Genomic DNA, 17,306 nt, shown 5'->3' with positions numbered 1-17,306 from the left:
ACTTTCGTATGTCTACATTTCCATAATTACACCTTTTCTTTTATTGTATCTAATTCCAGAGTGATCAGTAGCCATTATACTCCTTGTTCAGACTGTGCTTTGTCCCTGTGAAGAGCCTTGGGACCTTTTTATTACGTTAAAGGCACAATATTAATATAAGTAGTTGTTGTTGTTCCTGCTGCTGCTGTTTCTCCTAGGTGATACTGTGGGCCAATATCACAAAATGTGGTTGCCTACCCTCGAGGTACAAAGGACTCATGGCACTGAAGATGGTGGTCATTCATGTTCGTTTGATCATAAAGACCTGTTTAAAGGTTGCATCTCTTGAACATCCACCTGGGCAGCCTGGTCCTGCCTCCTATGTGTCACTTTGCTATTTGTAGGACACCCTAAAGGAATAAGCCAGATACCTGGAATATGCTAAAATAAAAGCAAAATACTGCAGATGTTGGAAATCTGAAATAAAAACAGAAAGTGCTGGATGCCCTCTGCCCTATCACATAACCTCCCCTTTTGTTCTCTTACCCCGCCCCCATACCCTTCACTTGCTTAAAACCGAATTATTTTCTAACCTTTGCCAGTTCTGATGAAAGGTCACAGACCTGAAACGTTAACTCTGCTTCTCTCTCCACAGATGCTGCCAGACCTGCTGAGTATTTCCAGCACTTTCTGTTTTTATTACCTGGAATATGCTACTGTTTTGAGAAATGGTAACCTCGTACAGGTGTCACTATTTTACTAGGCCCCGGACCTGAATTTCCTCTGATCAGCAAAATAGCTGGCCACATGACAGCTCTAGGACCCTGAAGGACCTGCATTCTGACCCCCAAGTGCTTGAAAGATTATATGCAGGTTTCTCTCTGTTTTCTCCCCTAATGTGATTCTCGGGATGAGCCGTAATTTCTTCCAGTTATGCATTGAGAAGACTGAGCCATTGTCTTCGGCACCCACCATAAACTCTGTACCACCAATTCCATCCCGTCCATGGCTACGGTTTCAGACTGAACCAGACTGTTCGTAATCTCAGTGCTCTATTCGGTCTTGATCTGAACTTCCAGCCCCGTATCCACTGCATCACAAGGACTGGCTTGCTATTTCACCTCTATGACATCGCCTATCTGCATCTCTGCTCCTGCCCATCATCTGCCAAAACCGATTCCATTGTGAAGGCCATGCCTTCAGTCATTAATGCTCCATGCTCTGGACTTCCTTCCCTAAATCCTCACCACCTCCCTCTCTTTTAAAATCCACACTGACCAATGTTTTGGTCACCCCTCTTAATATCTTTGACTTAGCATCCATTTTTGTCTGATTAGGTTTCTTTGAAGTGCCTTGGGACATTTATTTTGCATTAAAGGCACTATATAAGTAAAAGTTGTTGTAAATCTCTAGAATACACGTTCCCACTGACTACAAACCCAGCTGTAGTATGAATCCAGTTTCAATGTGTTGTTTTACATCCTGGAACATGTTGCCTCCCAAATCGTGCCCAACTTTTCCAGAACTCCATGTTTGAATCCCTCCAATCAGGTTTCCGCCTCTGGCACAGTACTGGAACAGCTCTTATCAAAGTCACAAATGACATCTTATGTGACTGTGACAAAGGTAAATTATCCTTCCTCGTCCTTCTTGACCTCTCTGCAGCCTTTGATACAGTTGACCACACCATTCTCCACCAGTGCCTCTCCACTGTCGTCCAGCTGGCTGGGACTGCTCTCGTCTAGTTCCATTCTTATCTATCTAATTGTATCCAGAGTATTACTTGCAGTGGCGTCCCTTTCTGCTCCTGCACCATTACCGCTGGTGTTCCCCAAGGATCTATCCTTGGCTCCCTCCTTATTTCTCATCTACATGCTGCCCCTCAGAGATCTCATCCAAAAGTACCTCGTTAGTTTTCACATGTATGCTGACAACACCCGACTGTACCTCACCACCACCTCTCTCGACTCCTTCACTTTGCTAAATTATTAGATTGCTTATCTGACATCCAGTACTGGATGAGCAGAAATTTCCTCCAATTTAATATTGGAAAGAATGAAGCCATTGTTTTTGGTCCCAGCTCCAAACACCGTTCCTTCGCTACTGACTCAATCCCTCTCCCTAGCAACAGACTGAGATGAAGCCAATCTGCTCACAGCCTGGGTGTCATATTTGACCCCGAGATGAACTTCCAACCACATATTCACGCCATCACTAAGACCGCCTATTTCCACCTCTGTAACATCGCCCGACCACCCCGTCTCACTTCATCTGCAGCTGAAACCCTCATTCATGTCTTTGTTAACTCTAGACTAGACTATTCCATTGCACTCCTGGCTGCTCTCCCACATTCTACCCTCCATAAATTTGAGGCCATTCAAAACTCTGCTGTCCGTGTCCTAACTCGCACCAAGTCCCATTAACCTATCGCCTCTGTGCTCGCTGACCTACACTGGCACCTAATGAAGCAACTTCTTGATTTTAAAATTCTCATCCTTGTTTTCAAATCCCTCGCCCCCCCCCCCACCACCCCCCCCCCCCCCGGCCACTTCTCTGTAATCTCCTCCAGCCCCACAACCCTCTAATACCGGCCTCTTGCGCATCCCTGATTTTAATTGCTCTACCATTGGTGCCCATGCCTTCAGTTGCCTAGGCCTCAAGCTCTGAAATTCCTCCTTGCACCTCTCTGCCTCTCTACTTGCTTTTCTCCTTTAAGACACTCCTTAAAACCTACCTCTTTGACCAAGTTTTTGGTCATCTGACCTAATATCTCCTTTTGTGTCTCAGTGTCATATTTTGTTTTATGACGATCCTGTGAAATGCCTTGGCACGTTTTATTACATTAAAGGCGCTATATAAATATACATTGTTTTTGTTTTAACCCAAAACAGTCATTTTGGTAACATCTTGCAAAGTTCACTTGGAATTGACAGAGATTGTTTGGAAATATTGCAGATCTCCGGATGGATAATGAAATAATGAAACGGAGGAAATTTTCCACCAGCAGTGAGGACTCGGACACCACTGACAGTAAGAACCTCAATCTGGGGACTTGAAGTCTTTTTTAGAAACAGAGTGAAATATCACAAATTGTTTTTCTAAGAATTGGTGGTCCAAGAATTCTCAAATTTGATTTTTTTAAATTCACACTCCCATCTAGCAAGATCCTGTGTGGATGTGGAAACTTGCAAATGCACCCCTTTAATGTCTGCCAGAAATTAATAAACGTTGGAGATTGATTGTGTTTACATACCCATGCACTAATGTAGCTAAAATGATGATTTCAATGTGGCCTGTGCTATACAACAAGACTGATTCAATCATGAAACACATGTAAATGTTATAATCAACACTGCATATCCTGGCATAAATCAAACTAATGTCATTATTATCTTTAAATACATAAGAATTTAACACTAAAGCAAAAAGTGATAATTTAATAAGAAGTGTCTTCAATTACAAGTTGCACTCCAATTGAAGACAGTTTGAAATTGATGCCCTAGTTCATTAATTTGGCATTCCAATGTTCTGCAGTACAGCATGAGGCATGTTTAACCTTGCAGTTCTGGAACAATAAGTTTCTGACCTATGTTGTGCTGTTGGAGAGAGGTATCTGACTGAGGCTGAGTTTTCCTTGTGTAGAAGAAGGAGAAAATGGCCTGTCCCTTGCACCCTAATGATGGATTGCAGAGCAATGTTGGCAGAGGCCTGAGAACAAGTCACTTGCCCATCCTATTGGCCAGGAACTGTGAGAAATGCTGAAAGTGTTCTCAGTTGCTCTCATAGTTCAGCTGTTTGTACTGTCATTAATTGAGGCAAACAACCTCTAAGATGATCCTAGTGATTCTTCAGTTTTTTATTTGAGCATTGACTTTTGCCATAGTTCTGTTACACCTTCGAAGTCAGTTGGATTCCATTGGATGCTTTACTTAATTAATCCAATGGTGTAAGATTAATGTGCGCAATTCTCTTTCATTGTCATCACCAGATTCTAACTTTTTTTGACCTTTTTTCCCAAGGTCACATAACATTATGGTGTCAAAGTTCTAAGACAGCAAACACAAAGCACCCCTGGACAAGACAGGAAGAGAAGAAACCTTCAGAGGTTTGTTAGTCCGTTTTACAATTCTCTCGTCCATTGCTACACATATCCATTTCAACACAAAGGTCAGGCATAGACTTCTTGGCAATCAGCAGCAGTGCTTCTCATTCAAACTGCAGGGTGGGTCAGAAATTTACTTTTAAAATCTATCCAATAGAACTCATTGGTTTAATTTAAAATATGTTTACAGTCCAACGCAGATTACTTTTTGGGTTGAATTATTGAATAGTTCTTTCATTCTTGCCAATTGATAGTACATATTTCTGTTCAATATGTATGCCTCAAAAATGATCCACATTGAACAGCAGCCAATAGATTAAAAATAAGTTCCTACAGTATTGATGTTCGGTGATTAGATGTCACAAGCACATATAGTAAATATTGTTTCATATCAATAAAACAGAATATCACCATCACACTAACTTTTGCTCTATGTGAACTCATTGAATTCATTATTAGACTCCTTAGAGTTGAACATGGGAGTCGGGATGGACTCCTAGTTTCACGACCTTGGGGATGAAATTGGTCTTCGGTGAGAGCAAATGGGTTGCCCATTTTACACGGTGGCCAATTTTCTTTTCCATTGACCTAAATGAAAAAGAAAACTTTTTTGTGGTGTAAAACTGGTTGTCAATTCAGCAAGGACAATTTTGCATTTTCACCGAATGCTAATTTCACCACCCTTGTCTCTAATGGGCTTTAGATAGTGTCTACTTATTTGAACATTTTGAGTAAAGGGAGTGCTTTACGTTGCAGAGCGTGTTACTGTGCAACCTCCTGTGCACCACTCAGAGCATCTCTTTAAAAAATGGCAAAAGATCAGCATAATTTATGTAATATGGTCTCATAATTGCCACTTTATATATAAAAATTATAACAATGCTTTCTGCTTCAAAAAAGGTAAGTTGTCTTCTGAAGAATTAATGTCAAAATTCTCCTGCTCCTGTTTGTGTATACATTAGAGCTTCTACCATGTGGTCCTAGAGAGTTCCATACAACCTGCCTCTATGGCCATGAGGGCAAATAATTGTGTCTTTCAGTTTGTAAAGAAGTACTTAACAATGCGGGGGTGAAACCCTGAGTTTTCTTTTAGTTTGCCTTATGATGGTTTCACAGATGGAAGTACATAGTAACAGGATGCCACCTCTAGTGCAGTAGTGCAATGTTTAAGTGGTTCTGATTATAGTCACTACCTTCAAGTACTCAATCACATTACTGTGTGTGGAGGATTTAAAGACTGCAAATCTAATCTTAGGGACATAATGTGATGAGGAGAAGAGGCCCCTCATGTCCAGCCATCCAGGTCCTGCGATTTATTTTAGTATCTTGCTCCTTTTAATGTGAAAGACACCAGCAGTAGCTTGTAGTGGCAAAGCATGTTGACATGAGTAAAAAAAATTAGATTTAAGCATTGCTTTGGACGGCTAATTTTTGTTAATGTTTCCATCAGTGGTACAATAATTTGTAAAATTAAGGTGATCACTGTCATATTGATATGTAATTGTTTTTGATTTAACCTTGTGTCTTTCCTGCTTGGTGCTTCTGATCCCTCCCCTGTTTTCCTATCTCTCATCCATCTAGTTAGGTCATCATCTTCGAATTCCCTGTTCCATGCCTCTATTTACATCCCCACTCCATGAGAGCCATCCCTTTAATTGACACTACATCCCTAGTACAATGAAAATGATCTGTACCCCATCGAGATCTGCATTTCCCGGCTCGGCTCTTAGTGATGGAAGACTGCCCACTGTTTTACTAAATAAATAATTTATTTAAAGAAGCCAGCTCCATGGAAGAGTAATAGGTGTTTATGTAATCCCTCTGCCTAGCAATTAGTAGTTTGCTGAGTCACCTAAGAAGTCATTACAGTATCCATTAACTACCACTAGGTGCTATTAGCACAATTTGTCATTGGTACGCAGAGTACTACCTATATCGGCACTGATAAGTTTCCATATAGGAGAGAAAGTTTGCCTGGTAAATGTGATCCATGTGGTAATCCTCTTGATGCAGCTTGTCTGTTAACTTGTCCGTGTGCCTCGATTTGCTGTCTGTAACATAAACTGTGATTAGCTTGATCACTAATTCCCCCAATCACATAGAACAAAATTCTGAAACCCCTGAGAAAAAGCGTGCTGTTACTTTATCAGTGGGGTGTGAGAGCTGATTTGCAAAATAATGAAAATAATGTGGATCAAATTGACCTGAGTAATCCCAGAACTATAGGAGAGATAACATTTTGCAAAAACGTGACAAGTTTAGATTGAGCTGAACAATGCAAGCAAATCATGATCAGTAAAACAATTACTAAATCTGTTTATTGACAATCATTGCAAGATAAAATGTTATTACTTTTCTCAAAAGAAAGCGAGGTAACGAACAGTGATCCAATTTGAGATAGAATTCCAGTTTTCAAAGGATTAAATTTATACAGATTTGTGAAAGAGAAAAAGACATTCACTAACGTATTTAAAACATTGCAAATCCCTTTGGCATTATTTCATTGTACGTCATGCCAGAAAACATTAGATGTGATTCGAAAAGCCAACAGGCCTGAACATGAAACGAGCCTTTGGGTGATTTGTGTGGTGCTGTTGTAGCCCAAAATATGATCATTGGGTAAAGCCAAATAGGCTTAAAAGGTAATTTTAGAGATGTCATTGAATCAAGGAATTGAAGAAATCTGTCAGAAAACTGAGAATTTATGTGGAGCATATTTTCTGCATCATTTAACTGGTCAGATCAACACCAAACTATACAATATTTGCAAACAGTAATTTGGAGTTAATTTACATTTTGGGTTTCAAGTCTGTTGTTTGGAATTTAACTCAGTGAAATGCTGACCAGGATCTCACAGCATGGGTGACTGACAAAGGGCTTTTTGATATTAGACCTGAATAATGATTTCGATAACATTTGTTGGTCAGTCACAGTGTTTGTCATTAAAAACCTTATTGTTTATTCAAAGGTTATTAGAGAAATTCAAGCCACTGCGTCATCTCTCATCTGTGAGGCAATTAATGAGTTGCAGTAAGAATACCATTAAGTATGTAATGAAAATGCTGCTTGCCCATTAAGTCTGTTCTTTTCGCAGACCAGGTACAATCTGCACTACTACGGACATAGCAATTAGTTGTAATAAAATCAAAAAATGCTTGAAATACTCAGCAGGTCTGACAGCATCTGTGGAGAGAGAAGCAGAGTTCATGTTTCAGGTCAATGACCTTTCATCAGAACAGGCAAAGGTTAGAAATGTAATAGGTTTTAAGCAAATAAAGTGGGGGTGGGGCAAAAGATAACACAAGGGAAGGTGTTGAAAGGACAGAGGGTCACAGAGAATAACTGACGAGGAGGTCATGAGGCAAAGGCAAAGGGTGTGTTAATGGTGTGGTGAAAGACAAAGCGTTCGTGCAGAGAGGGTGTTAAATGATGGAATATTGAACAGCCCTGGCCAAAAGCAAAAACATGAAAAAAAAAGTGGGTCGGCACATGGTAAAAAAAATGAATAGCTTAAGCGAGAAATTAAAAATCGCTTTCTTGTTCACAGATGGAATGATTGCGGGCTTGCATGCCAGATATGCCTGGCATCGTGGTCCCTTTAAGACCTGTTTATCTCCACTCTCCCTCTGGATTTGGGATTGAAGTTCACCACTGTCTTGAATGTATTGTAAAAGTGACGCTCCTTCCGGAATCAGATCAAAGCCTGTGGCTTCTCGGCAGCACTGGCTTGATGCTTTTGTCGGAGCTCGTCATGGCTGTAAAGCTTCAGTCCTCTCCTCTCCTCTCACTGCCTGTTTTTTTTTATTCTTTCATGGAATGTGGGCATCGCTGGCTAGGCCAGCATTTATTGCTCATCCCGAATAACTCTCGAAGGTGGTGGTGAGTTGCCTGCTTGAACTGCTGCAGTTCTTGGGGTGTAGGTACACCCACAGTGCTGTTAGGAAGAGAGTTCCAGGATTTGATCCAGCAACAGTGAAGGAACGGTGATGTAGTTCCAAGTCAAGATGGTGTGTGCCTTGGAGGGGAACTTGCAGGTGGTGGTGTTCCCATGCATCTGCTGCCCTTGTCCTTCTAGTTGGTAGAGTTTGCAGGTTTGGAAGGTGCTGTCGAAGGAGCTCTGGTGAGTTGCTGCAGTGCATCTTGTAGATGATACACACTACTGCCACTGTGCGTAGGTGGTGGAGAGCATGCATGTTGAAGGTGGTGGGTGGGGTGCCAATCAAGCAAGCTGCTTTGCCCTGGATGGTGTCGAGCTTCTTGAGTGTTGGAGCTGCACCCATCCAGGCAAGTGGAGAGTATTCCATCACACTCCTGACTTGTGCCTTGTAGATGGTGGACAGGCATTGTGGAGACAGTTGGTGAGTTACTTGCTGCAGAATTCCCAACCTCTGTCCTGCTTTTATAACCATGGTATTTATGTGGCTGGTCCAGTTCAATTTCTGGTCAATGATAACCCGTAGGATGTTGTTAGTGGGGAATTCAGCAATGTTAATGCCATTGAATGTCAAAGGGAGATGGTTGGATTAGCTCTGGTTGGAGATGGTCATTGTCTGGGACTTGTGTGGAACAACTGTTATTTGCCACTTATCAGCCCAAGTCTAAATGTTGTCCAGGTCTTGCTGCATATGAACACAGAAGCTACTCTCCCCGGCAGTCTCTAGGTGGGTGGGGGAGGGGTGGTGTTGGTTGTGGCAGTGGTCCATTTAGTTAGTCTCCCGTGAGTGCTGCTCAGTCATACAAATGCAGCTGAAGCATCTGCCCCTTCCCCCCCCAGCCCCCATTCCGCCTCCCCACCCAGTCTGTGGGAGTGGGAGCAGAGTTATCAGTTACCAGGCGAGCTTTGCTGACTGTACATTTTTCTTCCTGGGTGCTCGCAGCAGTGGAGATCACTCCTCAATTTTGGGAGACTCCTGGTCAATCTGGGAGAGTTGACAACCCTATTAAGATTATAAAAGGTTTCAGGAAGGTAAATAGTTATAGATTGTTTCCATAACCAAGACCACCAACCTCTACCTCTGTAGCATCGCCCGTCTCCACTTCTGCCTCAGCTCATCTGCGCTGAAACCCTTCTTCATGTCTTTTTTACCTCTACACCCACCTATTCGAATGCTCTCCTGGCCAGCCTCTCACTTAGCGCCCTCTGTAAATTTGAGTTCATCCAAAACTGCTGTCCGTATCCTAAATTGTACCAAGTCCTGTTCAGCCGTCACCCCTGACCTACAGTGGTTCCTGGTCTGGCAATGTCTTGATTTTAAAATTCTCCTCTCTTTCCAATCCCTCCATGGCCTCACCTCTCCCTATTTCTGTAGCCTTACAACCCTCCCAGATCTTGCTGCTGCTCCAATAATGGTCCCTTGCGCATCCCTGATTTTTGTCGCTCCACAGTTAGCGTCTGTGCCTTGAGCTGCCCACACCTTGAGCTCTGGAATTCCCTCCCAGAGCCACTCCACACGCCTATCCATCCCTTCTCCTTTAAAATGTTCCTTAAAGCTACCTTTTTGACCAAGCTTTTATTCACCTGTCCTTGTATCTCCTTATGTGGCTTGACGTCAGATTTTGTTTGATAATGCTCCTGACGAGCGCCTTGGGATGTTTTACTACATTTAAATGCAAGTTTTTGTTGGTCATAGAGAAAATGACAAGACGGCACAAAAAGAATTAAAAGGGAGGTTACAAAAAAGTTCTTTACACAGAGGGCAGTAAGAAGTTGCAATCTTAATCCATGAACCATTGCTGGTGTAGGGACCACCCATATTGCTTCATTTCCCTGCACGGTGCAGTCGTTGAAATTGAATGACTACTTAGTTTAGAGATACAGCACTGAAACAGGCCCTTCGGCCCACCGAGTCTGTGCCGACCATCAGCCGCCCATTTATACTAATCCGACACCAATCCCAGATTCCTACCACATCCCCATCTGTTCCTACATTTCCCTACCACCTACCTATACTAGGGGCAATTTATAATAGCCAATTAACCTATCAACCTGCAAGTCTTTGGCATGTGGGAGGAAACCGGAGCACCCGGAGGAAACCCACGCAGACACAGGGAGAACTTGCAAACTTCACACAGGCAGTACCCAGAATTGAACCCGGGTCGCTGGAGCTGTGAGGCTGCGGTGCTAACCACTGCGCCACTGTGCTGCCCCAACTGTGATGGTAAAGGCGGCTTGAAAGCACCATGTTTGGCCATTGTCCTTGTTAAAGGTAATGCAATTTAGGCTGTGTTGAATAAGCTAGTTGTGAATGTGTTCTAAATGCCAGAGGTGACTCACTTTGAGGCACCCCTGAATCAGAAGCAGCAGTCTTGTTTGTTTTTTATCTGCGCAGCAGAGCAGTTTGGCCATCAAGGGTTGCATTTATCATTGCTCTGCTGTGACAGTAATCAGGTAGAGTATTCTGTGAATGGCCTCTTCTCTCATCATCGAGTCCACTGTTCTGAGATAATGGTTTGCTAATTTCCCGAGGGAAGCCATTCACTGATATTTTTAAGAGCAGGATGATACCACACCCATCTCTGATTTACCGTGACGGAGAAATGTCTGCGGTGTGCGCACTTGGACCTCTTGATAGTACAGTACTGAACTGAATCATGCAGTTCTAAAATGCATTTTGTTTCTGTTGTGTTACATGCTTCTTCACACAAATGTACCAATCACACACTGATGAATGGTAACAAATACTGTGGGTTCTTTTATTATTGAAAATTCACGACACTATATACAGGTACAGGAGAGCTCTATATACACATCTTACTAGGGATCAACACAACTCGAACTCCTCTGTTACATGCTGTATGACTTCACTTCCTGAAGTGATGATGCACACTCACTACTTAAATATTCCCTTAAAGTGATATCACAACATCTCCCTTTTTTTCTAAAGTAAGAAATTATACAATAAAAATAATTCATATAACATAACAGGATTGCTGTGAACACTATTTTCATAATTGATGGATGGAGGTCTAACTTTTAAGAATCCCTAAAATGCATTGGTGGTTTACAAATATGCTCAGACCTCGTAATAGTAAAACTCTTCTGAGATCTAGAATCGCACTACGGTGTTCTGGACTCGTCGACTTATGGGTATCCTGCACAATAACGTTGTGCTGGTTGTCTTCACAGTGGTCTTCCACAATTTCAATCGTGAACATGTTCTCGCCACTATTGGAGTATTGGGTAAGATGCAGTTGGACAATTCCCTTAGATAATATCTGTTCCTCCTCAACGTCCCTACGTTATGTGTTGTGACTTCATATGATTTCGGCTCACTGCAAACCTTAGCTACCTCTGTGTGGAACCATGTTCCTTCTGTTGGGTGAATAACTCGGACCTTTTGCCCCACATGTAAACTAGGCAATTCTGCACCTGCATGCTGGTCGTGTGTAGACTTCATTTTCTCCTGCTTCTCCAGTAGTCTTTCCTGCACTGATGAAAACCTGGAAGTGTTGTTCTGATCTGCCTCCTGAACATGATTTCGGTTGGTGACGGTAATCCCATGTCTAATGGTGTTGGCTGTAAATGCAGCATAGCAATCTGGAAATCTTGCTCTGTTTCCCTGCATTTCACAATAAGCGATTTCACTGTATGATTCATTCTCCCAGCAAGACCGTTGGAGCTTGGATACTATGGAGAGGCTTTTACATGATTTATGCCGCACTTGGCACACATAACCTTAAATGGTTTGCCTCTATATTGTGGACCATTATCTGATGCTATCTCCTCCAATGCACCAAAAAGACTAAATATAGTACTCATCATATTTGCTACAGATGTGCTCAATGTATCCCTCAACTGTCTGATGATTGGGAATTTTGAAAAGTAATCTGTGATTAAGAGAAAATCGTCACCAAGAATAGTGAACAGATCCATCGCAATCCTTGACCAGGGATGTGATGGGACTTCATGAGGATGTAGTGGTTCCCTGTGCTGGTTTGGTTGATGGGCTTGGCTCGCTTCGCACATCCTCATGGCTCTCTCGCTATCGCAGTTAATCCCAGGCCAGTAATTTCCCTCACCAGGCATCTCCTTCGCTCAATGCCCATGTGGCCCTGTTGAAATTGCGACACTATATCCAGATGAAGAGATTCAGGAATCAGCACCTGTCTTCCTTTTAATTATTACTTCTCTTGAGATATCTAACTTGTCCCTATACGGCTAAAAAGATCTTAGGTTGTCTTGAGCCTCCTGTATCATATTAGGCCACAATGCCTTCAGCAGTGGATCTTTGGCTGTTTCTTCTCTAAGCTGGTTGCACTTGTACTGTCCAAAGCTCAGCAAGTTAACATTAATTACGTCTCTGACCTCTATATCCATACTGTCAACTTGTAGGTCTAATGAAATATCCGCCTTTTTCTCCAGATTTGGCAATCAGCTCAATGTGTGCAATGTAACCAACCTGTTATTTATTGCCCATCCCTAATTGCCCTTGAGAAGGTGGTGGTGAGCTGCCTTCTTGAACCACTGCAGTCCATTTGGGGTAGGTATACCCACAGTGCTGTTAGGAAGGGAGTTCCAGGATTTTGACCCAGCGACAGTGAAGGAACGGCGATATAGTTCCAAGTCAGGATGGTGTGTGACTTGGAGGAGAACCTGCAGGTGGTGGTGTTCCCATGTATTTGCTGCCCTTGTCCTTCTAGTTGGTAGAGGTCGCGGTTTGGAAGGAGCCTTGGTGCATTGCTGCACTGCATCTTGTAGATGGTACACACTGCTGCCACTGTGCGTCGGTGGTGGAGGTAGTGAATGTTTGTAGATGGGTGCCAATCAAGCGGGCTGCTTTGTCCTGGATGGTGTTGAGCTTCTTGAGTGTTGTTGGAGCTGCACCCATCCGGGCAAGTGGAGAGTATTCCATCACACTCCTGACTTGAGCCTTGTAGATGGTGGACAGGCTTTGGGGGGTCAGGAGGTGAGTTAATCGCCTCAGGATTCCTAGCCTCTGACCTGCTCTTGTAGCCACGGTATTTATGTGGCTACTCCAGTTCAGTTTCTGGTCAATGGTAGCCCCGAGGATGTTGATAGTGGGGGATTCAGCGATGGTAATGCTGTTGAATGTCGAGGGGAGATGGTTAGATTCTCTCTTGTTGGAGGTTGTCATTGCCTGGCACTTGTGTGGGGCGAATCTAACTTGCCACTTATCAGCCCAAGCCTGGATATTGTCCAGGTCTTGCTGCATTTCTACACGGACTGCTTCGGTATCTGAGGAGTCACGAATGGTGCTGAACGTTGTGCAATCATCAGCGAACATCCCCACTTCTGACCTTATGATTGAAGGAAGGTCATTGATGAAGCAGCTGACGATGGTTGGGCCTAGGACACTACCCTGAGGAACTCCTGCAGTGTTGTCCTGGAGCTCAGATGATTGACCTCCAACAACCACAACCATCTTCCTTTGCGCAAGGTATGACTCCAACCAGCGGAGGATTTTCCCCCTGATTCCCATTGACCTCAGTTTTGTTCGGGCTCCTTGATGCCATACTCTGTCAAATGCTGCCTTGATGTCAAGGGCAGTCACTGTCACCTCACCTCTTGAGTTCAGTTCTTTTGTCCATGTTTGAACCAAGGCTGCAATGAGGTCAGGAGCTGAGTGGCCCTGGCGGAAACCAAACTGAGTGGCACTGAGCAGGTTATTGCTAAGCAAGTGCTGCTTGATGGCACTGTTGATGACACCTTCCATCACTTTACTGATGATTGAGAGTAGGCTGATGGGGCGGTAATTGGCCAGGTTGGACTTGTCCTGTTTTTTGTGTACAGGACATACATGGGCAATTTTCCACATTGTTGGGTAGATGCCAGTGTTGTAGCTGTCCTGGAACAATTTGGCTCGGGGTGCGGCAAGTTCTGGAGCACAGATCTTCAGTACTATTGCCGGAATATTGTCAGGGCCCATAGTTTTTGCAGTATCCAGTGCCTTCAGTTATTTCTCGATATCACGTGGAGTGAATCGAATTGGCTGAAGTCTGGCATCTGTAATGCTGGGGACTTCAGGAGGAGGCCGAGATGGATTATCAACTCGGCACTTCTGGCTGAATATTGTTGCAAATGCTTCAGCCTTATCTTTCGCACTGATGTGCTGGGCTCCCCCATCATTGAGGATGGGGATATTTGTGGAGCTACCTCCTCCAGTTAGTTGTTTAATTGTCCACCACCATTCACGGCTAGATATGGCAGGACTGCAGAGCTTAGATCTGATCCGTTGGTTATGGGATCGCTTAGCTCTGTCTATCGCATGCTGTTTACGCAGTTTGGCACGCAGATAGTCCTGTGTTGTAGCTTCACCAGATTGACACCTCATTTTGAGGTATGCCTGGTGCTGCTCCTGGCATGGCCCTCCTGCACTCTTCATTGAACCAGGGTTGGTCTCCTGGCTTGATGGTAATGGTAGAATGGGGGATATGCCGGGCCTTGAGGTTACAGATTGTGGTTGAGTACAATTCTGCTGCTGCTGATGGCCCACAGCGCCTCATGGATGCCAAGTTTTGCATTGCTAGATCTGTTCGAAATCTATCCCATTTAGCATGGTGATAGTGCCGCACAACACGATGGACGGTATCCTCAATGTGAAGGTGGGACTTCGTCTCCACAAGGATTGTGCGGTGGTCACTCCTACCAATACAGTCACGGATCCCTGGTTTCTAACGGACTTTACAGTCATACGCTTGGATTTTGACTAGTAATCTTTGTAATCTAGGTGGCGCACTTGTCAGATTTATGCAATATCATTTCTGACGATTTGTGATTGGTTTCCACAATGAATCTCGTACCAAAAAGGTATGTGTGGATCCTCGTAATGCTAAACACTAGAGTAAATGTCTCGTGCTCTATGTTTGAGTAATTGGCTTGCATTGGTGAGACTTTTCAAACCAAACACTATCGGTTTCCCTTCCTGTATAAGGCAAGCTCTCAGCCCTTTCTGCGACGCTTTGGCTTCAAGGACGGTTTCCTTTCTTGGGTCATAATAGTAAAAAGGACTTGTCTTCTCTGACAATGACTGTTTAAGTGGTTTAAATACGTGTTGATGGTCCTCCTTCCACACAAACAGAACACCTTTTCTTAGCAGTCTCTCAGTAATGATGCTCTCACAGGAGCATTATAAAACGAAATATGACACTGAACCACAAAAGGAGATATTAGGTCAGATGCCCAAAAGCTTGGTCAAGGAGATAGGTTTGAAGGAGTGTCTTAAGTGAGGTAGAGAGGTATAGGGAAGGAATTCCAGAGCTTGGGGCCTAGGCAACTGAAGGCATAGCCACCAATGTGGAGCGATTAAAATCGACAATTCTCAAGAGGCCAGAATTAGAGGAGTGCAGATACCTTGGAGGGTTGTGGGGCTGGAGGAGGATACAGAGGTAGGGAGTTAATCAGTTAAATAAAAGCTCGTAGATTTTAGGCAGCAAACACTTTTTTAGTGGCCTACATGACATCACAAAACAGAAGACATGAAACGCAAGTGATTTGTGGCTTTCAGTAAATGTCTGGGATTGAAATATACCTTAAATCTATTGCCAGTTACCATAATTTTGCATAACACATCACCTACTTTCGATACAATGGCACTAGTTATAAGGTTTTCTCACTATCATGGGGTGTTGAGCACTGTCGTGCTGCTATTACATATGTGAAGGTAGTAAAGGGAATTATGCAGGCAGGGCTAGGTTTAATGTAGCATTACTGGACTGGTACTGTTGCAGTGAAGAGTTTTTTTCTGAAAGCACATTGTCAGGCAATTGAAGGTACACAGGGTTATGCTTTTCCAGTAAGAGGCTGAGGCTTTCTCAGATTTCATAACAGGTCTTTGTCATATCAGAAAAAGACCAGCCACTGTCTTCAAAGTTGTGTTATATTACAGATCAGAGCAAAGTTGTTGATATGAGAAGTGATTTACAGTTTTAAAAATAAATTGACTAATAAATCTATAATTAACTTGCCAAGAAATGTTACAGTTGAATTAAGATTGTATTTGGATTGGGACTTTCCCAAATTGGGAATGAATGGGAAATGATTTGGTCCATTGAATTCTACATGATAGGAATGCAAAGGTAAGTTGCCTGAAGCAGTGCCACTGCTGACCTGGTGTTATTTTGAGTATGGTGGCAATGCAGTTGCTTGGCTCTCTGGTTCTTTTCACTTGCTGTTTGGAGCGGTTTTGCTTCTTAAAGTTTCCAGCGATCACTCAACAGAGATTGGGAACTCAAACTTGTGGGAATCACATGATCGAACACTGCATTCTAGCATAAGAACATAAGAAATAGGAGCAGCAGTAGGCCATTCAGCCCCTCAAGCCTGCCCCGCCATTCAGTAAGATCATGGCTGATCTGCTCCAGTCCTCAACTTTTCTTTCGGGCCTGCTCTGCCTAAACTTTGACTCCGAGATTTCAAAAATCTATCTACCTCCTCCTTAAATACATTTAGTGACTGGCTTCCACAACTCTGAGGCAGAGAATTCCAGAGATTCACCAACCTCCGAGAGAAAAACCTCCTTCGCATCTCAGTTTTAAATGTGCGCCCCCTTATTCTGTAATTATGTCCCCTAGTTCGAGATTCCCCCACTAGTGGAAACATCTTCTCAACATCTACCCTGTCGAGCCTCCTTAAAATCTTATATGTTTCTATAAGATCACCTCTCATTCTTCTAAACTCCAATGAATAAAGGCCTAACCTGTTTAGCCGTTCTTGATAAGACAGCCCCTTCATCCCAGGAATCCTAGTGAACCTTTTCTGAACAGCCTCCAATGCTAGTATATCCTTCTTTAAACACGGGGACCAAAACTGTACGCAGTACTCCAGGTGTGGCCTCACCTGTACAGTTGTAACAGGACTTCCCTATTTTTAAACTCTTAACCCCCTAGCAATAAAGGCCAAAATTCCATTTGCCTTCCCAATTGCTTGCTGCACCTGTATGCTAACCTTTTGTGATTCATGCACGGGAACACCCAGATCCCTCTGTACTGCAGTATTTTGTAGTCTTTCTCCATCTAAATAATAATCTGCCTTTTTAATCTTCCTACCAAAGTGCATGACCTCACACTTTCCCACATTGAACACCATCTGCCAAGTTTTTGCCCACTCACTTAATCTATCTATATCCATTTGTAGATTCTTTGTTCCTCAACACAACATGCCTTCCCACCTATTTTTGTACCATCAGCAAATTTGGTTACACTACACTCTGTCCCTTCCTCTAAGTCATTAATGTATATAATGATTCTAGGGCCTCAGCTATTTACT

At 43.2% G+C, this 17,306-nt stretch overlaps 1 protein-coding gene across 8 annotated transcripts in view; it reads left to right on the top strand.

Moving 5' to 3' along the window:
* jade2 (jade family PHD finger 2) overlaps positions 1–17,306 on the top strand; it is a 199,304-nt gene that overhangs the window by 18,493 nt on the left and 163,505 nt on the right. For all 8 annotated transcript variants that reach the window (XM_068043712.1, XM_068043711.1, XM_068043710.1 and 5 more), the window contains 2 exons: positions 2,935–3,009; positions 3,999–4,084. In XM_068043712.1, coding sequence (XP_067899813.1) covers positions 2,943–3,009; positions 3,999–4,084 — 153 coding nt within the window. In that variant the 5' untranslated portion in view covers positions 2,935–2,942. The remainder of the gene's footprint in view (positions 1–2,934; positions 3,010–3,998; positions 4,085–17,306) is intronic.

Source organism: Heterodontus francisci, chromosome 12 (assembly GCF_036365525.1).
Source record: "Heterodontus francisci isolate sHetFra1 chromosome 12, sHetFra1.hap1, whole genome shotgun sequence".
NCBI lineage: Eukaryota > Metazoa > Chordata > Chondrichthyes > Heterodontiformes > Heterodontidae > Heterodontus > Heterodontus francisci.
The sequence above is the reverse complement of the archived record's forward strand: the minus strand, read 5'-3'. Positions and strand labels throughout refer to the sequence as shown.